The sequence below is a fragment of the Athene cunicularia genome (genome assembly GCF_003259725.1).
Source record: "Athene cunicularia isolate RWA chromosome 6 unlocalized genomic scaffold, athCun1 chr6_part2, whole genome shotgun sequence".
In the NCBI taxonomy this organism is placed as follows: domain Eukaryota; kingdom Metazoa; phylum Chordata; class Aves; order Strigiformes; family Strigidae; genus Athene; species Athene cunicularia.
The window spans coordinates 2,254,251-2,277,056 of record NW_020799106.1 but is presented as its reverse complement, the minus strand read 5'-3'; the positions used below and the strand labels follow the sequence as shown (position 1 = coordinate 2,277,056).

At 40.9% G+C, this 22,806-nt stretch overlaps 1 protein-coding gene across 1 annotated transcript in view; it reads right to left on the bottom strand.

Moving 5' to 3' along the window:
• Positions 1–22,806, bottom strand: part of GRID1 (glutamate ionotropic receptor delta type subunit 1) — a 537,830-nt gene that overhangs the window by 53,841 nt on the left and 461,183 nt on the right. The window contains exons 9-10 of the mRNA XM_026851878.1: positions 3,070–3,171; positions 1,368–1,565 (exon numbers count right to left, since the gene is read on the bottom strand). Of these exons, the coding sequence (XP_026707679.1) occupies positions 1,368–1,565; positions 3,070–3,171 (300 nt within the window). The remainder of the gene's footprint in view (positions 1–1,367; positions 1,566–3,069; positions 3,172–22,806) is intronic.

The following is a 22,806-nucleotide window of genomic DNA, read 5'->3' as shown; positions in this document are numbered from 1 at the left end:
TCTTTTATCTTCATGAAAGATAAAACAGTTAATAAATAAGGTGCCCCAAGATTTTCAAGAGCTGCAGTTAGATTTTGAATATTTTTTCTATTAATAAAACCCTCTATCTACCTTCAAAAAATAAAGTGTACTTTTCGTTTCCTGTCTCGACACTTTGTGGGGAAAGTAAAGCGTATGCTAGGTGAGGGAGGTCTGCGTTGAAATCCTTCGGCATCAGTGAAGAGCTAGTAGCAGAAATGCCATAATTAAAGAAGTATCATAATAGATACTTTGTTTCTTCAAAGAAAGCAATTTCCAAAGGAACCTAACAGGATTTCTTACCGCATTTTCAAATCAGTGAAATTCAAACAGCTTGTGTCATTGTAAAATAGGTCGAAAATTCTTTATATTTCCTGCCACCAACCAGAAATGTCCCATTACCATACACACACCTGCTATTGCTTTAATTGCTTCTGTTTCTTCCTAAACATCTACTTACCAGATACTGAGCCGCCTATTTACTAGATAATGAGACAGCTTTCACGTTCAGTAATAACTCCACCGCAGAAGAGTAACCTTTTCTACGAAGGGCAGCAACACGGAATATTAATTCCTTTGATTCTCCTTCTTGACTAACATTTGTCCCATGTCAGATAGAGAGAACACGAACAAAACACGCTCCAATTTAACTCTCTGGGGGATTCTAAGCTACGAGCTCTCCCCATTTACCTCAATGGAGTTCAATTAACTTATTCCTGATTTGCAAGACTGTAATTACGGAAATAAATTTGGTCCTCTCTGGTTTAAATGAATGAATAATCTTGAGGTCAGTTTAAATTCTGGTCCTTCAAAACACTTCTGTACGGTATGGTACTAGGGACGGCTTTTCTTGGGTTTAGAGTCAAACGGTTGATCATTATCAAGCACATTTGCCACAAAGTGACCCCAAATAAAGTTACACCTACAAAGTAGCAAAGACCTAATGACAAAAATTAAAATAATAGTCATTTATATTTTAAGAATAAATTATTTTTTCTCTATTTTCTATAGTCATTCACTCACGCACACATACGTATCCTCTCTTCTTTCAGCTGGGTAACCACAGAGATTTACACTGAAATAACTGACGTTGAGAACAGTTGGGCGTAAATAGAACAACAGACTCCTTAGTTCCTATCCTGTATACGGTTACAGAGTTGACACCACACTCAAACCAGAAGCGTTCTGCACTGGTGCTTTCATCCTACTTCATTCTCTTGTAATATGGAATGGAGGAAATAGAGAATTTAAGCAACACCCTTATAAAGCTTTGACGCCCTACTCTGAAGAGCTTCGCTGGTGGTTTGTTTGGGTTTTTTTTAAAAAAATGCAGCTTTTCCTCTGTGTACCTTGTTAATGAGTTCTCCAATCATGCCGTTCCAGGAGCTGTTCTGGAGCTGCTGTCCATATTTGCCGTCAGGAGCTTGATATATCTCATACTTGAAGCCCAGATTCTTGGCAAGTGCATCCAGGACATCAATGGAAAACCCTTTATATCGTTTTGGTTGCCCAAGGATGTTCTCCGCTACCATCACAAAAGGTTCTTCCTGAGAAGAAAAGAGTATCTTAACTGATACTTGAAACAAGTTTTTTTAGACTGCTTCTCTTAGCAAAAGGATGTTTCCTCAGTTAATTCTGGACAACTTGACACTGATTTTGAGGCAAAACCTCCTCAGGCAAAAACTGTAGGCCATGCAGCATGCTAGGAGGCGTCCCAACGAGACACCACTTCTTCAGCACCTGAGCCATGTGTTTTCCACAATTCTTGAGAAGAGGCAGAGACTCCAGAAGACAATTCCACCACCTCCAGCACCTTCCTGGTGCCCACAGGTTGAATTGCTGTCTGAAGTACCTGCCTCTTCTCACGGACTATAAAGGAGGCGCAGATGCTTGCTTGCCTTAGTGTCCTGACCAGCTGTCTAAAATACAGATGTTAAGAATGTAGGAGTTGTAGATAGGAACATTACTTCTGACCATCTATCTCAGACCAAACCATATTCAGAAAGCCATCTTTTACAGAAAACCATTAATCTTCTCTCCAGGAGACATACTAAAACAAGCTAAAAATGCTGCATTTTGTGAAAAACTGAAAATTTTGAAAATTCAGAGAATAACCCTCATGGTTCCTGGAGTATTTTAAAATAAAGTATGGTACTGCATTTTATGGTGTGTTTTCTGTCAGGCATGGGCATCCTGCTCGGGAACACTGGGGGCTTTTGGTGGCCCGGCAACATGACACTGGCTGCCTTTGAAACCTGGTATTGAGTCTCGTGGAAGGAATCTGCTCACCTCCCATGTGAGCCACTGCACAGCCTTACCCGGCCCAGGCAGAGGGGCTGGGCAGAGTGCCTCAACGCTCCTATGTGGCACTTCCTATTTGTAGCATGATTCAGAAAAACGAGAAATAAAAAAAACACAAGAAGACGGCACGTCCTGCAGTCGGCAAACTACAATAATTTAGGAGTTAATGCATTCAAGCCTTAATTTGCCCCTAAATTTAGCGTGTAGCTGACAGGAGCTCTGCTACCACTCTGGATACTAAGGGACAGCCGTCCCAAAAGCATAACGATTTTTTTTTGAGAGACTACGCTTTTCTAAAAGGTACAGTTTATCTCAAAGGGAATTTCTGAGTTTGATAGAGAAACACTTGATTAAATTTTACAGCCTGCAGTGTACAAGAGTCCAGATTAGATTATCATAACTGGCCCATCCGATCTTCAAATCCATGAAATGCTGGAACCTGCAGATTCAGGTCAGAGTACGGGATGTGGGACGCAGCCCTGTGCACTCAGGCCCTGTGCTGGTTCCACGCCCCATAGGAATTACAGTGAGAAATCCAGCACAAGCAAACAAACAAACGCTCCGTATCTCTGACGGTGCATGGCTTCATGTCAAATGATAAAAGCCCGGCGTCTCTCTTCCTTATGTAAATGATCATCCAAAAATACAGAACTGAAAATGATAGGGGGAAAATACCAAAGGAAGCGCCCAAAACACTCAGGTCCTTTTAATTTTGAGCGTTTTGTTTCCCAAACTCAAATAGGATCCTACCAAGACAGTCACCACTTTGAGTGTCAGTCCTTGTAAGTCATTGCCCAGGCGTCGTTCTTGTAGGCTCCCGTTCAGTCCTTTCTCAGAGTCCCACGTTGCCAGCTAGAACAGAAAGTACAGTGAGTCTGAAGGACTATTAGGCAGGAATCTTGCAGTATTTACATAAAAACGTTTAACAGTAGCTTGACTGAATCCAGGACTGATATTTTTTTTTTTTTTTTTTAATGCAGAATCAGAATTCGTGAGTTTCAGAGGACAGACATAAGGAAGTACCTTGCCTGAATGTATTTTCACCAATGCCTGTAACGTAACTCCTCTCTTATCTGTAGCATTTGTCGTATCATTCCACTTAGATCACTCTGAGCCTGCATTTCTCCCCAGTAAGTTTATATTGCCTGACAGTCCTCAGGATAATCTGTGGTCTCACTGTCCCATATTTCCCTCTCTGCTCAGATCCCCTCCTACTTTTCAAATAATTTCCTACTGCTTATCAAAGACCGACCTTTTTTTTTTTTCCCCCACTGCACAACGTTTTCTCTCACTGATAGTCATAAACTCTTCACACAGATTCTATGGTGTCAAACCGTCTCCTCTTCTTTCTCGGACTTTCTTCAGATCCTATCTGAAGTCCTATTCTCTCTGTTCTTGCCCTACGTCTACCTCATCAATAAAACAACAACAGACTCTCAAATTTTCAGGCTCCTGATACTCAAATATCTCACATCCACCAGTGTTTCATCCATCTGCTAGGTGCACCTGGATGCATATTTTCAGGATATCTCCCTGGAACATTACATCTAAATATTTTATTTTTCAATTAAATTTATCGCTTTAAAAATCAATTTTACTGCATTTCCTGAAGAGAAATGCAGTAAGATTCGATAGAATGGGTTCAATTGGTCCAACCCAAACCATTCCATGATTCTATAGAAAAAGTCAATCTTAAGTGACCATTGGATTATTCAAACTAAATATGCTCTTCAGCAGCAGTCAGACACTCCTTCCGCCTTCAAACATAATCCAAGGTGTCATTTCCTTCAGAACAGTCATAAATAGTATCCAGTAGAAACTGTTTCCTCCTTTTTTTTTTTTTTTCAGCTCTACTCTTCAACACCAATACTATGCTCACCTATGTGGAAGCAGGGCTGTTACCTGAAGGCATGCCCTGTAGAAATTAAACACAGTCCAAGATCTGTGAAATGTGGCTTCTTCCTGCCAGAAGCTAATATTCATGTTAACAAGTCAAAACCTTCTTGGAAAGAATTTCACTAAAAATGCCTATAGCTAGATGTCCTACATGATTTATTTCTGTGAATTCAGTTTTATCCTAAAGCCTCAAAAATCAAACCGATGAATAAAATGTGATAGGAGAGATCTGTATAGTTTTATTTTTGTTTTGTGGCGCTAAAGTGATGAACAGGGAACTAGGAAAGAATGGGACATTCAGTGACTGTTCAGCCACCAGAACTATCGCAACTGGTGGAAGTTATTAGTTATTCTATCGCGACTAATTCTTCAAAGCTGAGGCACAGGAAAGAATTAAGCTACCCCTCTCCTTTCATCCAGATGCCCTGGAGGATGGAAGAGGAGAATGACTGAATAATATTCAAATTCCTAATGACACTTCTGAAAGCTAAAGTATCTCAAATTGAAAATTCTCCCCCTGTGATGCCAGCTTGGAGTGACAGATGAACTACCTATGGTTTCTTTTAAATTCGAATTTAGATGCTTGCTCTGAATTATGTCCGGATGTTTCTTTGCTTTTGCTGTTGCCAAACCAAACTGATGAATTTGTCATCTGACATGAATCAGTGTGGTTCAGCAGACTGGCACAGGGGGGTGTGTGGTATAGACTGTGTCTCAACTCTGTAAAGAAAGTTCACTGTCTAAGCCTTCTTCAGCTGTCCTGTGCAGCAGGTGTATGATGAAGATACACCAAAGGTTTTGGCCAGAGTGGCTTGTACAATCTACGGAGGATGATTAAATATTTATTAAATGTAACGCATGCGTTTATTACTTCACCGCTGGTGGACTGACATTTCTTCTCCCACTCATTTTCTTTTCCGCAAAGTCTATCCGATTTCATGGCGAGGCCTTAAGACTTTTCGAAAAACCCTAAGCTTCACCTTTTGCATTAATTCTAAGAATTCCAAAAAGGAACCGGAGACATGCCAGTCCATAACCCATAAATTTATTCCTTTTATTCAAAAAGAGCAAGACAAAAGATTCCTCTTTTCTGCAGTAAGGGTAGGGAGGATATCTCACTTCAGCACAGACCTCCACAGCGTTCTCTACGGAGGCACAAACTTTTCGGTCGCTAAAAAACAAACCATGCCGATAAAGTTGATAAATGGAATACGAGGGAAACCATTTCCAGAAGGGATTTTTCCCGTGCATCCTTGTGCTTCGGAACATTTGTTCGGAAGTGTGCAAATTTTAACTTGCCCTCCTTGCAGACAGAATATCGTTTATAGGACCGATGTATTTACAGATACGTCTATCAATTTGTGACAACTGACCTGTCAAGATCAGTGCCTGCAAAAGTAATTTCCAGCACCGTTAAACGCAGTGAGTACTGCTGTTATTTGATAAGGCTGTTAGAGTTTCATTCTTTGTAGAAATATGTTCCATGTCCCTACCAGAAGTCTGAAGCCAAAGGTTACAGCACAGCCATCAGCTGATAGGAGATAAAGGGCTTTTAGATCTGACTGTGACAAACAACTGCTTGAAGAATCAGAACTTGTAGGATGTATTTCAAAAATCAATGGCCTCTGGAACATATATTTAATGGCACTCTGGTGGGGGCTTTTCAACTTACACCTTCCTAGATTCTCTTTCTGAAATAGCCATATTGCTGGGAATCCTACAGTTCTAGCCATGCATCAGAAGCTCAACCATCCAATAAAGGCAAATCAGAGGAAACAAATGTGGAAAAAAAAAAAAAAAAAAAAAAAAAAAAAAAAAAGCAATTTGTTGGAAAATTCTAGCTCAAAACATGATTCTGATCTTTATCAATATTTACTGCATTTTCAACCAGAGCTACAAGAAAAAGATTGGGGAGAGAAAGACACAATTCTAACATTGTTTTCAACCTCCACAAGGAATATATAGCTACACACACACACACTCAACACAGAAGCAAAACAATTACTTGGCTAGACAACCTGGGAACGTCAAATGATAACGGGTGTCATCCAAAGCGCGCCCGTTGAAACTCCTGTTCAGGACTTTGTCGTGAATGGTTACCGATAGATATGTCGGGACCTCAAAGAAAAATTGATGTAAGTGTAACTTTAGGGTTCCTGAGTTTCCACTGATAAATTAGAAGTCAAATTCTACAAAGGAATTTCATGACTTTGTTAATGATGCAGCTGATGGCTGCCCAACACTTGGGCGATTACTTCTCGAAGGAAAATCAGACTGAGATGTCACGGTAAACACACCAGAGAATATCAGACACAATTCCACAACAGTGTGAAGACCCTCATCAGCACAAGGCGGCAGACGATCCTTCTGCTCGGATAAATCAAGGCTGGATGTACGAAACACTGATTTGCAAGATTTACTACCGCCTGTGAACTTGACCAACTAGACTGAGAACACGGGTGCCGCTCCCTTTAGGAGACGAAACTGATGTTAAACTCAGTTGTTTGTTGCACATCTGCTGGTCTGCAAACTCTGCACGTTGCTGCCACTCTATCGCACAGTGATTACACGCGCCTGGAAGGAGGAACGGGAATTGAGTTTTCTTAACTCTGCTGTGAACAGTCAGACCACTGGACTATGGCAAATTTCTGTCTCGGGCCAAAAAAAATGGAGACAAAAATTATCCCAAACTACTAATAAATACAGGTGAAAACTGACATTGACATAAAAAGTGAACATTAGTGTTTCTATCACAAAAGTGAGCAAGATCATCTACGCTACTTTAGTTTATGGTGCAGCAGTTACTGTCCAAATAACGCATGTCAGTGCTATCTAACATCATTTTTAAGTATGATGCCATCCTAAACATGATTTACTTTTCAGAGAAAAATGCGATTTCCAGAAGAAATAACACAAGATAACTTTCAGCAGAGGTGTAGTACCGTTTGAAATGGGCTACAATCAATCCAGAGCGTGCTGCTTCTATCTTACCAAACCCTGAAAAGTTTTAACCGGTGACTCCTTTGGAGCTAAGTTCACACTCTCCAAAGAAATGAAACTTGGGAGTCCCCGCCTTAAGGTTACACTATCCAAAGAAATTAAATTTGGGGGTTCCTGACTTGAAAACTGAAAAACTTCTTGACGGGGAACTGAAGAGAGCGCAAGGCAGGCAGTGAGACTGCCAGGAGACAGCCACACCTGTGCCAACCCAGAGCACATTTTCTGTGAATATGAAAGCTGTTCTGTCCATGGAGTTAAGGATATTAATCCATGCCACTCACAATCTGAGAATGCTTTTAGATTAAAGTTGAATTGAAATGGATTTCACTTCAATGTTGACTTGTTTCTTTAATTGAAGCATGCAATCTGGCTAAACACTTACTGAAACATTTAACGGTATAAAAGCATATTTTAAGCAAACATAATAATCAAACAGAACCCAAGTAAACAAAATCTAAACAACAACAACAAAAAATCTTTACAGAAGACAAATACAAAATAAGGCAGCGGCCCATTAAATAAACAGAGTAACTTGGACACTCCTCTCACAATTCTAAGGAATGACAAGAATTCTATTTAAATAGCAAGTAAAACATTTACATTTAAGTCCCCAATTCTTTTTTAAAGGCAGTGGATCAGTAATCTAGAGGATTTGCTGTCATTCAGTATCATTCACAACACGGTATTAGCAGGACTCACACATTGGAGTCTGTGTCATTCTTAAGGAACTGTGACAGGATTCCCCAAAACATCATTTCCATTTTTATGACTGGAGTTGCCCTGAAGGTAGCAAAATCTTTTCATTTGACATATGGGACTATAATTAAGAATTTAAGCTACATTCTGTGGTCCAGCATAATTCAACCTTGTCTGCGGTGAAATACCTGCAAGTCATCTATATCCAGATATTTAGTCTATCCTGATATATTCTGCATTTGTTTGCATTAAGGACGTAGATTGCTTCAAACATCCACAGGGGGACTGGAATACCTATGCACCCGTAGCCAGAGAGTCACCAAGAACTCCAAAACGTATTAAAACTATGAAGCAGAGGATTGTGAAGCAAGTCTTAAAGGGTAAAGAAACTCTCGTTCTTTAAGGTGAAAAATTTTATCGCATGCTGTTCCATACTCAAAACGCTTTGGTTTGCTGTTCGGGGGCCGCACAAGGGTTGCGCATCTGTACGGTGAAAGTTCAGAGAAGGGCAGGGAGATCACGGGAAGCTGCTCTTTCCCATTCCCAACCCTTCAGCAAGCAGCAGCATCCATCTCCTGAGAAAGTAATCTCTGCAAAGGCAATGACTAGTCAATATAAAGTAAGAACAAGTTTAGGACTAGTAGGGAAGGCGCTACCTCCTCCGGGGCTGCCATGCCAGTGGTGTTTGTCCAGCAGGACCCTGGTTTTCTGTGTATGCTGATGGGACTGTTGCTTCTTTAATGGGACTTTAAGAATGTGAGATCTTCGGGGAAAAGAACACAGCTTCATCTAAGTTCAGTGTTTTGCAAATTTACGGCGCTGTATAAATGATAGTAAAACATCTCCAGAAAATCACAGGAAGATGAGCATTAAACTGCAAGACCTTATAATGAACAAGTCATTCTGGAAAAACTGGAGTGCTTTTTCAATAGTACTGCAGAACTAATAGGTAACTGAGATGAAGAGGATAACCTGAATTGTAGCTTTGTTTCATACAGGGTCTTGTGAAACCTCACCCAGGACAAATTTGAATTTCTTTCGTGAATAAGGACAACATCACATGATTTATAGACTAACTTCTAAGCAACAATGAAGAAAGATGTATCAAAATAAGGAGAGAAGTTTTGGGGTAGCCAATATCAAGATCTCATTTCTTTATTAGGTTTTTAATTATTTGGAATGGGAAATAGCAGATCACTAAAATTAAAATTTCTAGGATGCAAAGATATCTCAAAACTGGGAAGCACTGCAAATATGTCAGGAAACAGAGAGAAAAATAAACGGCAGTGGTAGGAACCCAGACATGAAATAATAGTATGCATCTTGCGTAACTAGAAGTGAGCACTTATAAAAAGGAAAAATGAGTAATAGACTCAAGACCTCAATTGAAGAAGCAAACACAAAAATTAATGTTGAAAAATTGTGTAGGGTGAAAGGAAGCTGCAAATGGATGATGCGTTTGTCATCAAAAGCACCGGTGTGGTTGTGGTTTTGGACTCCACGTCTCATGGCACTGGCTGCACAGAGAGCAGTCACAACACAGCTGAGAAAAATACACAGTCTTAACGCCGTGTTTAGCTACTGTGTGAACAAGATTTGGTCATGCTAAAGGAAGAACATCAAGGGACGACAGGAAACAGGACAACTGATACTGGGGTGGAGAAGTCCGTGCAAGAAGAGTAAAATATGCAACTGTGTATACCTAAGGTAATGATGACGAAGAAACGGGAAAATTAAGAATCAAAACTAGATATGAGTAGTTCTCAGACAATAGTAGTCCTGCTGCTGACTTCCAATAATCTACAGAGAACCCTTCTCATGGAATACAAACCACTCCCTAGAAATACCAATTCATTCTCAATGCAGATCGTGAAATGAGAAATAAGATACAAAAGCAGAGGTTTTCTGGGTGTTTCTAAACAAAACAATTTTCCATGGGAAAGGTTTGGCACATCTAGGGTATGAGGAAGTGCACGTATGAAGGAAATCAAAGAGCAGCCTGGCGGTTCCTGAATTAACCAGAGATACCAGATCCCAACTGGGTTTTCACATAATGCTGGATCCCAGCCAAAGGTGATGAGGACACTTTTCTCATACGTGCGCCGACGTCATTCGAGTCCCAGAGTGCAAGGTTTAGCCTGTGATGTCATCAATTTGCTGCATCTCAAGTGAGCGGATTAATCCCCGTCTCTGAGGTGAGTATGGGGGCACGTTATCATTCATAAAGGTCAAAGGTATTAGTTTAGTCTTTATGATGAATGGAATAATTCCTGAATACTTGAAAACCTCAAGTATTTTTGTCTCCCGCAGCAAAGTCCACACTGCTGAAATGAAACCACTCCTAGAACTCAGCCAGGGAGAAACTACGTAGGAAGTGCACAGGAGCAATTTACGGTCCCAGCCTACAGTCACTTCAAATTGTGCTTTAACTTAGCAAACCTACATAACACTATCGAATCCTGAGAGTTACACTTAGATAAAGTTAATTGACCATGGATCTAAAATAGAAAATAAAAGAAAGTTCAAGAACACTGAAGGAGGGATTTGAGTAGGAAAGAGCAATTGACCTGAAGTCACATATCTAAGGAAACAGATCTACACCGCTGCTCTGCTGAGAAGCCGGCGAAATAAATGGCAAACGTCTAGGATTAAGGTGCCACATGAAGACTGCCCTTAAAGTAGCGTAATGCCCTTCAAACCACGTGAGGAAGCTGCCTTGCAATTAAGAGAGAAAAGTAGCATTAACTAAGTCCCTATCACACAGATAGTCCCGTGAAATTCTTCGTTACGATTCAAGGAAACAAATCTCCAGTTGTGCAAACAAAACGTGCTTTGGCAAGAAGCTGCAGAGTTACAAGCAGAAAATTCATACGCATTGGAGTGAAAATTTCAAAATAATTCAAAGGGCTCCAACCCAATGAAAAGTGATAAAAAATACATTAAAGCAAAATGCAAATCGGTATCAGAAACATGGTTTTGCCATGTAAGATCCATTGCAGTATTAAACCACTATCGCCCAGAGAGTAATTAGAGTCTAGGATATAAAATCTCTCTCGCCATGTAATGTACAGTAATTTCTACATCATAGATAAAATCGGGATAAACCTAGAGGGGAAAAAACTACAGTCCCTAACCCAGAGCTGCGGGGGTGCAGCTTAGGACAGCAGACTACGTGCAGAGGCTTTGGCAGAGGTATTTCTGCATTAGGATCCTTCACTCTCCAGAAGCCCGTGTATTCATCCCACTCTTGCTCTCCAAATTCTGCTGTTCACGGCAATTAAAGATTTTGACCTTACCTCAGCAGTATCTCAGCTCCACTGTTTTTACAGTTCTTCATTGCAGAGAACATCAAATATTTTGATGCGAGAGGAAGCGGTTTCCTTTATGTTCTTCATTAGCCAAAGATCAGTTCAATTAAATCTAATGGCCATATTATTAAAAGCCGACTGTTTTCCATACAGTAGAGCTCCACAACGAAACTGAAGATTAGGCACATTATGCCTTATGCGACTAATGTTAAGGAAGCTGAGATATTCTTGTGCATTCATTTGTTACACCGCAGCTTTCTGCAGTGCCGAGACCGAGGAGCTTCATCCAGCATTGAAGTCGTTTTCTGTAACCCCACAGCTTTCCGTGATGCGGTCTAAGATTGTCGTGCCCCTTGGGAGCGGATCAGCACCACACACTTTACATTTTACACGGCGTGCACATCACATTGAATGTTATGTTGAAGGATATAAATTATGAATATTTTTTTTTTTTCTGAAATAAGAGATTGCTCCATTAATTTACAGATTGAGGCATTATTTTTGCCAGCAAGTCAATGAAGGAGCAATGATGCCAGCTCAGGATTGCTTCTCCCTCCGCATCGTGAGAGCTGGCGAGCGTCTTCGCTCTCTCACACGACGCGGAGAAACGTTCTACTGTGCTGAGCCCGAGCAGAGCGTGTATGGGGCAGCAAATCCACATGAAGCAGAAAAAAGGAGCTGACAGGACACGACAAGATAAATGTAACCTGTTAATTCTCATTACATAAAAGTATAAATAGACCATCTTCAGCTCTGGTAGAATAAATTGCTTCAATTAATACTAGTCTTTGAAGGAGCAGTGACTGCAACATGCTGATGTTATTAGTGCAGCAACACAGGCACTGGAAAAGATGTGGTACTAAATGAAGCGATCACAGGAGGGAAAACAATATGAACAAGAATATAATCTTCCGATGGCTTCTCTAGAAAGCGCAGGCAGGTTTTACTCTGTCCCCAAATTTTTGCATTTCGTTTCCCTAACACAAAAATCAAAACGGGGCAAAAGCGGCATTAGAAATAAATTGGGAGCTCTTTTCTTCTAGGATCTGGCAGGTTTAATCCTTGTAAAGCAGGCAGACAGCCTCTACCCCTGTCCGTCTGCAGTTCTGCCACTTTTCAAGGCTTCAAGATAAGAAAACACGCTCCAGTCCTGGTGTTGAATCAGGTGGCTGTGTTGCTACAGCAGAAGATGTTTGTGCAGCACCACAGTTCTTCTAAGGGTTGAGTAGCTGTGGGTACCTAAAATGCTGCTGAATCCGCTACGTCCCAGGGGCGCTGTAAATTACCAGGTGGTATGAGCAGCCAGGCCTCTAAGCATAAAACTGATAAATAATCATAAAAGTCAGACCCATCCCAATATAAAGTCCACAACAGATCTCACAAGTAACGGACTGAAAAACCTACGGCGTGAGCTCCGTGCCACTGGGTTACCTGTTCTGGAAGGCAAACAAGCTCCTGGTCTTTCTTCTGCAGTTTTAAAACCAGACAAAATTGCTGCCCAGTGAGAGATGGGCCGGTGCTGGACCCCAGCGATGCCCTGAGCGCCGCTGTTCAATGCTGAACGGCAGCTACTTCGAGGGTAGTCGCTTGTGGACAAAACTGAACCAACTCCCCCTGCCATGACTCATGATGGGGGAAACACGGAAACAAATCCACCTCGCACAGAGAACGGATTCTTTTCAAAGCTTCCAAAGGCGTTTTGGGGGGAAATGACTAGCTTTTGAGAGCAGAATTACCCTTGTTATCTATGCAATAGTGAACTCAGCAGACTTCTTTTTAAACAAAACCAAAAAAACAATCACTGAAAAGTTGGATCTGACAACAATTCCAAATTAATTTTGATTTTATATAGGTTCTTGTCCTGCTCTGTGCAGTGTAGTAAATCAAATACCGTCCTGTAGTGATGTTCTGAGAATTTACCGGGGAGGGAGAGGAGGAGGGGATTGTGCAGCCGAACAGCTCTCAGGACCTGGAAGCTTTTCCAGTCCTTCCCCACGAGAGCTCTGCACGCTACAGCTGGCGATGCCAAAACATCTGCTCTCTTGGGGAAGTCACCACTGGATTTCTTGGCTATTTTCTGAGCCGAACGCTTTTACACATTCAAGAAACCCGTGCGTGTACCTGCAATTCTAACAACGGAACGTTTCCTGGCCTGGCCCGTTCTGCGGCTGTGGAGGAGGAGGCTATGGGGGGATTTCCCAGGCGCAGACCTCCGGCAGCCTGGCCATCACGAACTCGCTTCCCGATTCTGGCTGATGGCACCGCGTCATCTCAGAATGAGAGCAAGTTCAGCCCACTCTTGGTATCGCCTGTCCAGCTAGTTCCCAATCCCATATTGAAAAACGCTCTTCTCTCAAACTCCAGATTATTTCTGAAAAGCTCCACAACTTCGAGAGTATTTTTTCGTAGAAAATTATTTCTAAAATGAAATTCTTCCTAAAATCTTCATTTGCAAAGCTTTGAGATTTAGTGTCTTCTTACATTTTCTATGGAATTTGTATAATTTTATTTCATTTTCCTAACACTGCTAATGACTTCACGATAATTTGGTGTCCTTAATACAAGGACAGTGTTCTAGAGGAGAAGATATCCTGTTCACATTTCAATTCAAAAGGGATGGATTTATAAACGTACGTTATGAAACAAATTTAAAACCTTAACACAAAGAGGTCAAAGCCTTAGGATGAAATGTTGGTGCTCTGAAATTAACATTTTAACGATATTTTATCAGAACTGATGTCAAGAGAAGTTAATATTCTCTGGTGACACAGGTGACAATCCTAAACGCCAAAGTTTCCCCGCCAAAGGTTTTTCAGTGAATTTTCACAAGCCCTGGTTATCAGCACTGGAATACAGACCCACATGTATGGAAACACTGAAAATTCCTGTAATAAATTAAGAAATTCATTTTTTACTGAACTTTCCCTTGCTTTGTTCTTTACAAGGTGACTTCACCTTTATCTTTGCTTCCCATAGAACGTGACACAAAACACCTTCCACAATTTGCAGACATTTTCCTCCTCAACAATAAAGAAAACAACTGATTTTAAAAACCCTTTAACTCGGTGTTTGTTAGTGGATAATTACCTCTCCAAGAAACAAAAGAACTGTAGATAGCATTAAGTATTATTTTTCTTCTGTGTAATAATAAAAATTTCACGGTTATCAATTAACGACAAGCCACATCGAGACAGCTTTCAAAAATATATTTATCCCTTTGGCTTTGTTACATACGTTAGAGCAGGTTTTGTGAGGCAAAGAAGATCAGCTTATTCACAAAGCCAATTAGCAGAGAATATACAAACATTTTATCCATAGATATTACCCTTTATGTAAACTATATGGCAGTTGCTAAGTGTTCCCAAGGAATATAACGAGACACTCGCCTAATCTTTGATCGTTCTTCATAAACTGTGGTAAGCATGGAAAATACTTTTCCATATTCCTGTTTACAAACACTTTGCTTACAGAGTTTTTTGCCCTCAAAACAACATCAGTAAGACTTTCTAGCTTTAAAAAAAAAAAAAAAAGAAAAAACAACAAAACAAACCAAAAACAAACTGGAATTTTGGAACTTCTGAGCAATATTACGCAGTGACGGACAGTGCACACAGGGTATGTAAGAAAGATTACAGTGATAAATATTTTGCCCCAGCTCCATAAATTAACATGTACCAGCAAAACTCCATCACTGAAAAGATCGTGGTACTTTCAGCAAAGTAGTCAGAGGTAAGAAATGAAGGCAGGTTAGAAAGACAGCTTGTACTAGGTGTAATGCCTAGAGCCTCGCCTTTGAGTCCTTACCGTAGCTTTAAAAATAAACACTGATGTCCAGGAAGCTTTATACAAGAGCCCTACATCATGTTTGGAAGGATTCAGTATTTTAGTAAGTTTATATAATTAGTACGAAGCTCATTTAACATTGCACCTGATGCTCTGATGTCGCCAAAGTGTTGAGAAAAGCTTTTAAACAGGTCAAACCTGATCAAATTAGAAACTAAGACATGATTTACGTGTGGTCAAAACCTTGGTGGGAAGAGATAAGAATTTCTAGGCCCATGGAGGGCCCCGGAGAAGCAGCAGAGTCTCTGCTGGGGGAAGGCAGCGGCTCTCTGGGAACGGCCCGGCAGTCACATCGCATTCGCAGAGCATCCTAAGCTTAAAACGTAACAAGATTTATTCCTGAAGTGTAAATGGCTCTCGGTCACTGCAGGGCAGGGAGTCTTTCCACAACAAACAGCATTGTATTTGTACCCAGCATTAGGGCTAAAATGGGCCGTGCTCTCAGAGAAACAGGGTTGCAGAAATACGGCAAAGAATTACCACAAACACATCTGGGGAGGAAAAAACCACACACGTTACATTTATTATATCCCTTCCTTACTGCTTTAACCTGATATTCTTTTCGTTGCTATGGTGATGGTTATCCAGCCATTTATACAGTTAAAGAAAAAAAAATAAAAAAAAATCAGTATTCCCTCTCATGAAATTCTAAGTGTGAGAAATATCTCCTTAATGCAATATAAAGACTATTTCCTCAGTGGACCCATCAAGCATTCATTATCCTAAGGTCTTCTGAGTCCATTTAAACTTCTCTCTTCCACACATTCTGTGGCAATGAATTCCAAAATATAAGATACAGTCCCTGAAAATGTACTTTCTTTTATTAGTTGTAAGCTGACTACCTGTTCATTTTATTAAGTATCCTCTAGGTTTCCGTCATGAGAAAAAAAAAAAAAGAATAATTGTTCCCATCCCGTTTTTTCATCTCTTTGTTTCATAAACACCTAGCCACACTCCCCTCTTTTGTCTGCTTCCTGAGCTGAAGAATCATGGGCTCTACAGTCTGTTCATACAGAAGCAATCTGATATCTCCAATCACTCGTCTTCTGCCTCTATCTCTTCTAGTTCTTTTCAGAGAGGGGAAAAAAAAACCAAATCAAAAAATCCCCTATCCAAATAATAGAGACTGGCCAAAAAACAACCCATGGAAAACGGGAAAACTTGCTTTGGAAAGCCAACTTTCTGATACAGTATTAAACCTTTATTTTAAAATTCTTACCAGAGTTAACTTCAAAATCTGCATTAAAATGCAGACACAGCTGAACAAGGGCAGTGGAGAGCCAATGTCACTTGCCATAAGACAATGAATGTATTTATATCAGACACACTTAGAAAATGGAAAATAAATGCTTACCTACTATAAGAAAAATGAGATGAATTATTTAATGTTTCTTGGAAAAAAACAACAACTTTCATTCAGCAGAAAAAAATGGTCACACCCTCCACTGTATTAGTTGGGAAATATTCCAAGAACTCTTTCCCTGCCTAAGCGTGGCATACATGGAGCCGAGAGCTGCGAGCTAGCAAGAATCTCCCTCCTTCCACTAGACTCAGAATAAAACAAATCATCTGTTGGTATTTTCGTCTGCCTGCAACTCTTCCCAAAGCCCAGGGGAATCTGCAGCCAGTCGGGGTTTCTGTAGACTTTTTCTGTCTGCATACAGCACATCGGGCCTCTACAAATGTTCCAGCCAACACGGATTTTTTTAATTTTTTTTTTTTTTTTTTTTGTAATTTACAGAATTGCCTTGCAGGTCCCAGAATGTCCAAAGGCTACAGACTTTGCTCACAAATCAAATTAATTAAAGGAAACAAAATTAACAGCATGTTAATAATTACGGGTTGCTGTGCACATCTCCACGGTACAGTATTCCCAGCTGCTTTGGATCAGGCTTAGGACAAGCACTAATGGTTGAAAAGCCCTACAATCTGCTGGCTGTCCATCAACTTGGTAGCTTATGATACTTGAGTGAAAACTTGCCCATTATTGAACTAGAAGGACCTGCACTAAACAGATTAATAACTCGTTCCAATGACAGATTTCAACCTGTAGCGGTTACAGGGAGGGATGAAGGAAGAGGTGACAAATATCCCCATCACACCAGCCCAGGTGATGCTACTAAAATGCTGCTAATTAGCACTCCCAAGGTCACAGTTTGTCAACAACCTGTGCTCAGACGGGCGTCGAAAACAGACACAGTCAAGGATGGAGGAGAAACTCCAATAGCTGAGGTCCTTCCAGTGTTGGCAGCTCGGACCGTGAAAGCCGCGTCTGTTCCCTGCTCAGAGGCAGGAGGGCTCCTACACCCAGGGCTGTCAGTCTGGTGCCAGCACGAGCACTCACTCACTCTTAGAGTCCGGGAAAGGAAAAAAGATTTGACTGTTTCTCATGCAAAACATGTCCGGCTAGCTGGCTAGCTTCGGGTACCCAGGTCACAGGCCCTGCATCCCAAGAGGGACAAGATTCACCTCTTCAGGGGGTCCTGCAAAAGGCAGATCCTGACTAGAGACAACTCCTCAGTGAAGGACTTCACCTTCACCCCGATGAGTAACATCATCATCTAAAATCATCCTTAAAGTAGCTAAACCGTTCTTCTTTAAAAAGGAAAATATCCCTCCCTGTGTTCACCTAGGGCTGTCATAAAAATGCCATTCCTTCATCTCTTCTTGCATCAAATATGCATCTCGGCTGGCATTAAATATATCCGATATACACGATATATGTAGACAGATAATGTATATATGTATGCATAAAGAAACCTGGACAGTTATCCTGCGTGAGAACGTCGCTAAGTTTAAATTGCCTTTCAACGCTGTCACAGCCAGCATCGAGAGCCACAATTCAAAAATACAGAAATGAAAGTTTCCTCAATATTCTCAGGTAGTTTTCATAATTTTTTAACCCAGTTACTACTTCTTTTGGGAGACTTCTATCTACTTTTACCAAGTCTCCTGAAGTGGTACCACAGCAGTTAGGGGGAAAGAAGGTTGGAGCTCTCAAGAAGCAGAAGTTTGCTCTTAGTATGAATAAATCTGATGGCGATGACCTCCATCAGGAGTTCAGTTGCATTAGCCTGGCAGCACTGCAGAGGCGGCACGTGTCCATCAAAATTCAGAGAACCAGGGCTTGTTTGTATAACGGGCTGCATAGGAGGGTGGCACAAACTTTGGGTTAAGGAACTTCACAAGACTAAAAGACCAGCAATCACATCAAACAATGGCAGTCACCACCAGCACGTCATTCCTATCCTCGTAACAGCCCACCACGTCAACACAGATTTCTTCACGGACACGTTAAATGTCATCTAGCGAAAACTGCGGACATTACAGCTCGTGCAAGATCTCACGGTCAATATTCTCCAATAAAACAAACTGAGATTCTTTCCATCTACAGCAAATATGGCTTAGGATCTGATAAACATTTCACTGATGGTGCAAATTACTACAGAAGGTTATTAACATCTTCCAGGTGAATATTTATATCACATTGTTAAGCAAAATAACCAAAATGCACATCGGGTTTTGGATTTCTTTTTTTTAAACACTTTTTTTCCCTACACTTTCTCTGAAAACGTAATACTCCCGTAACAATGACCTGGAAAACAAGATATTCTATACCGGAGGAAAACAGAGAAAAGAGCTTTTTCTATTTTGTTTGTTTGTTTGTTTGTTTAAATAGTTTCACCAGTTCTACTGATCAACAATTTTCAATGAAGGGGTTTTGGGACAGGGAGGAACGGGAGGAGCAAAGTGCAGGGCATGTGCCAGCACCATCCTGCCCCTCGGGGTGTTGGTAGCCTCCGTGCTAACACCAGACTCGTGTTTTGACCAGATTTCCCGTGTAACAAAGGTATTGCCTATGTACAAAACAGCTGCACGTGGAAGAAATAAAAAGAAGAAATAAAAGAAGGAAAAAACCCGAAGGCATGTTAGATTAGACCGGCTTTCCTGGTCTTCACACATTTTCTATTTTTCACTCTTTCCATTGAGATATAAAGCCAAATTTAATTTCCACTGAGATAAAAAGCCAAAGTACAAATTCAGCAGATCTGCGCTTACTTTGCTAGTTCCGACCTATGGTCCTGACCATTTTTGTGGCTTTATAGTAACCCCCCTATGTCAGAGTAGAACCCAAAGCATCTGCCCCTCACTGCCACCATTCCTGCTTCAGTCCTGACACCCGCACTCTAGATCTCGTTAGCTTCCTCCCAAGAGACCTGCCCTAATGTAAGCACAAAACTTCAGCTCAGGCTTACTGCACCGTGTCATCCCAGCTGTGCAACTGCTTCCCCAAGCACTGGCAGTCATTTCATTTTTTTTTTAATTTATGACTCACACAACTTATGTTTTTCCCAAGAAAAGGTTCTAGTCAAGCATCTTAATGCTACTCTAAATTTGGACTGGCTCTGTTAAGGCTCTGATCCTGGTGCCTCCCTCAGTTTAGTGAGTGCCTTAGGCTCCAGCCTGCCACAGGGGTGGAAGTGGGACACAGGGTCAGTGCTTTTTGGCCGATGGTACTTCCATAACCAGTCCAAATCCAAAATGAAGATGGATGGATGGAAAACTGAGGAGACCAAAATGGTGAAGGAGGAGCCGTAGGTTTGCACAAGTGGATGACACTGAAAGATCAGCAATGCATGACAGTGCAGTTCCTGCAGCTGAAGGATCAGGAGGAGGAACATTTATTTTTCTATCCCAGTAACAATTTGATTACTCCTGGTTTAACCACTAAACCGATACCGGAATCGATTTAAATACATTAATGCTGCTGGAAGTCATAAGGGCTTCTGGCAGAATCTATAAAACGGGGAGGGAAGAGTTCATTTGTTCCATTATGCTGATGATATTGAAAAGCAAAGTGTGCCAGCCAGAATCCACCCCACACAACCCCAAACCTTTAATTAAGAAAGCCTGATATTAAGTTGTACTCAATTACAACACGTGTAATTTGCCACTGTGGTCCCCGAGCTAGTCCATATGCTTGTGAGGCACCTTTTCAAATTCTCTTTTGGGCACACTATGACTATCATACAATGTGCTTGTATTATAATTAAATTTGGCATAATTACTTTACAGAGTGATCAGTGACAGTCTATTGTTCGGGAAGAATTAATCCTCTGAGCCTTCCAACATCATTTTAGTTCCTGGTTCTAAATGAGATTTCAAAGAGTGTAATTTATAATAACCAAAATCCCAAATGCACACTTTAATATAGCCTTCCTTTGTTAGAGCAGTTCACTAGTGAAGTGCTCCTGAATTAGAACACTCCCGACGTAACGATTTACCTCCACTGTACGGGACCAATCGAATGGGAAAGAAACCCAGCAGGAACGTTTAACAAGATCCGCTTTGACGCCTCATTCTTCTGCCTCCTTCCCAAACCACAGATGCTGTAGAACCCTTTCAGAATCCATTCCACTCCTCGGGTATCGCTATTGCTCTAGGAGAATGCCTGCCTTGCCAGAAGCAGCCCAAGAATTCGTCTCATCTGAAACATGACGCTAATTTAGGTAGATATTTGAAGGAGGCATGACGATAAATCTTTAGAAAAAAATGGAAATACTATCATAGGAGAGACCAGGCAGTTTGATTTCCTTCTGAAATGGGATGCAGAGCACAGCTTTTCCACAGAGAAAAATATAAGTTGGGCAATGTCAAAACATTTTGTTTAGACATTTTCAAGTCAAGTAAAATGTTTTGACAAAGTGGAATCCTTGGAAAACTCGTCTGCAGATCTCATCCATTCCAGTATTAAAGCACATTTCCCTGTTTGCTCTTCACTGTAATCCTAGTTCTCGACTTCTTCCTGTCAGTTGCTAAAGTATCTTACATATCCCATGGAATATTCCTACGATGCATTCCAGTCCCTCAGGGTCACCATGTATGGGAAATATTTAAGAGAACCTGACCCACAAAAGAAGACAGAAGATATTAAAACAGTTCAATACTGTGGGGTTTTTTTATTATCTTGTCAAAATTAAACCCTTCAGGCCAGTTTTTTTAAAAAAAATAAAAAATTCAATTTAATAGGTTTTTACCAAAATAAATGCTTTTTCATGCAGATTTATCCACCAGAAAATCATTCCAATGAAAAACTGCCAACAAGCCATCACGGTGGCTGATTTTTATTGGTGTGATTTTTCTAAATACTGGGTTAAAAAGCTTTCATCCAGCCTACATGATTAATTTGGTTCTCTGAACTATCGAAGCTCAGTCCTTTTAATGTCAGCAAGGTTCATCTGTGCAACCGAAGTTGCTGGCCACTGAGCTTCTGGAGGTGAGATTCCGGGGAAGCTTCACTGCCAGGTGAGCACACTCAATAATATGTGAGACTGAAACCGGACCAAGAGTCACGGCAGGACACATTTTGGGCAAATCTGAGAAAATCTGCATGTTTCACACGTCTGCCATCTAATAGGTGGAACATGAATTTGTTCAGAAAGCGTATGGATTCTTTTTTATTGAAGTAATTTAGCAAAATAAAACAGAAGAATATAGATTTGGTGCCAAGCACTGGCAGTCATTCTTCTCATGCTTCATGTATAAGGTTAGCTGGTTTAGGAACGAGCTTTTTATTAGTGGTGGAAGTCTTCTTCCTTCTGCCATTCTGCTGATACCATAACGTGACTCCCCTCAAATCATTCAATAAAGATGCTGTATTTTAACGTAAACATTTCTCTATAGCAGAGTAAGCGGAATTCCAAATGATAAAATACCAAGCATTAACATCTGCAAGTGTGCTTATGATTTACTTTAAACCGCCTCGGTTTGTTAGTGCAGAATAAGTATACAAAGGAAATCAGCAGATATGATATGGTTATCCTACTTCTGTTCATTTTCTGCCTTTCCTTGATTTCTTAGAATTTGGAGATGTTAGTTTTGAGTATGTCTCAATTGCTAACTATAATACCAGCAGTGACGTTATAATCTAATCCATGGTACAACAAACAAGCGCAGTAAATTCTCTCATGTTCATACACAAACAGCATTATCCCTTCGTTTCAAGAGATGCCAATACATGATAAAGGGAGCTTGCAAGATAATTACAACATTGTACATTGACACAGTCATCGCATTCACTCCAGATTTCTTCCAATGGGCTGGAATTTACGCACTGCCAGCCAACCTGTCCTTGGACACGAGCATGAGGCTCTCACTGCAGTCAACAAAATCTGTCTGTGATAACAACGGGCAAAGTTTCAGCCTCAATTCAGCAAAGAATTTAAAGATGCCACCAGTCCCTCTGAGTTCTGGATCAGACTCACGTTAAAGGTCCTAGCTGCATCAGGACCCCTTTCTTGAAATTTAAAACATCAAAACAAAGAAATATGAGTATCAGCCTTTCTCATGAGCTGTCTAGGTAATTCCTCTGGTGCTCAGAGAAATCTGCCAAGAACAAACAACACAAAATCAACCTGGTTTTGGGGTAGTCAGTATTGTAGGCAATATAAAATTATTTGGAAAAAAAAACAAAACAAACAACCCAAACCCAAACAAACAACCCCGCACTTTGAATTTGGTATGCCACTGCTTTCTAACTGTGGCCGCGATTAAGGTAAAATGTGAACCCCAAGGGCCTAAAGTAACGTCCTATCAGAATCTTCTAGTCTTCACAGCCCCCCCCCCCTCTTGAATTGAAAATGAGAGGTTCAAGAAAGACAAATCTACCGCGATGTGGTAAAGGCTGCAGAGCTGTACAGGCGCAGCACCCCTGCGGCTGCCCTCGCCCCCAGCAGCACTCCCC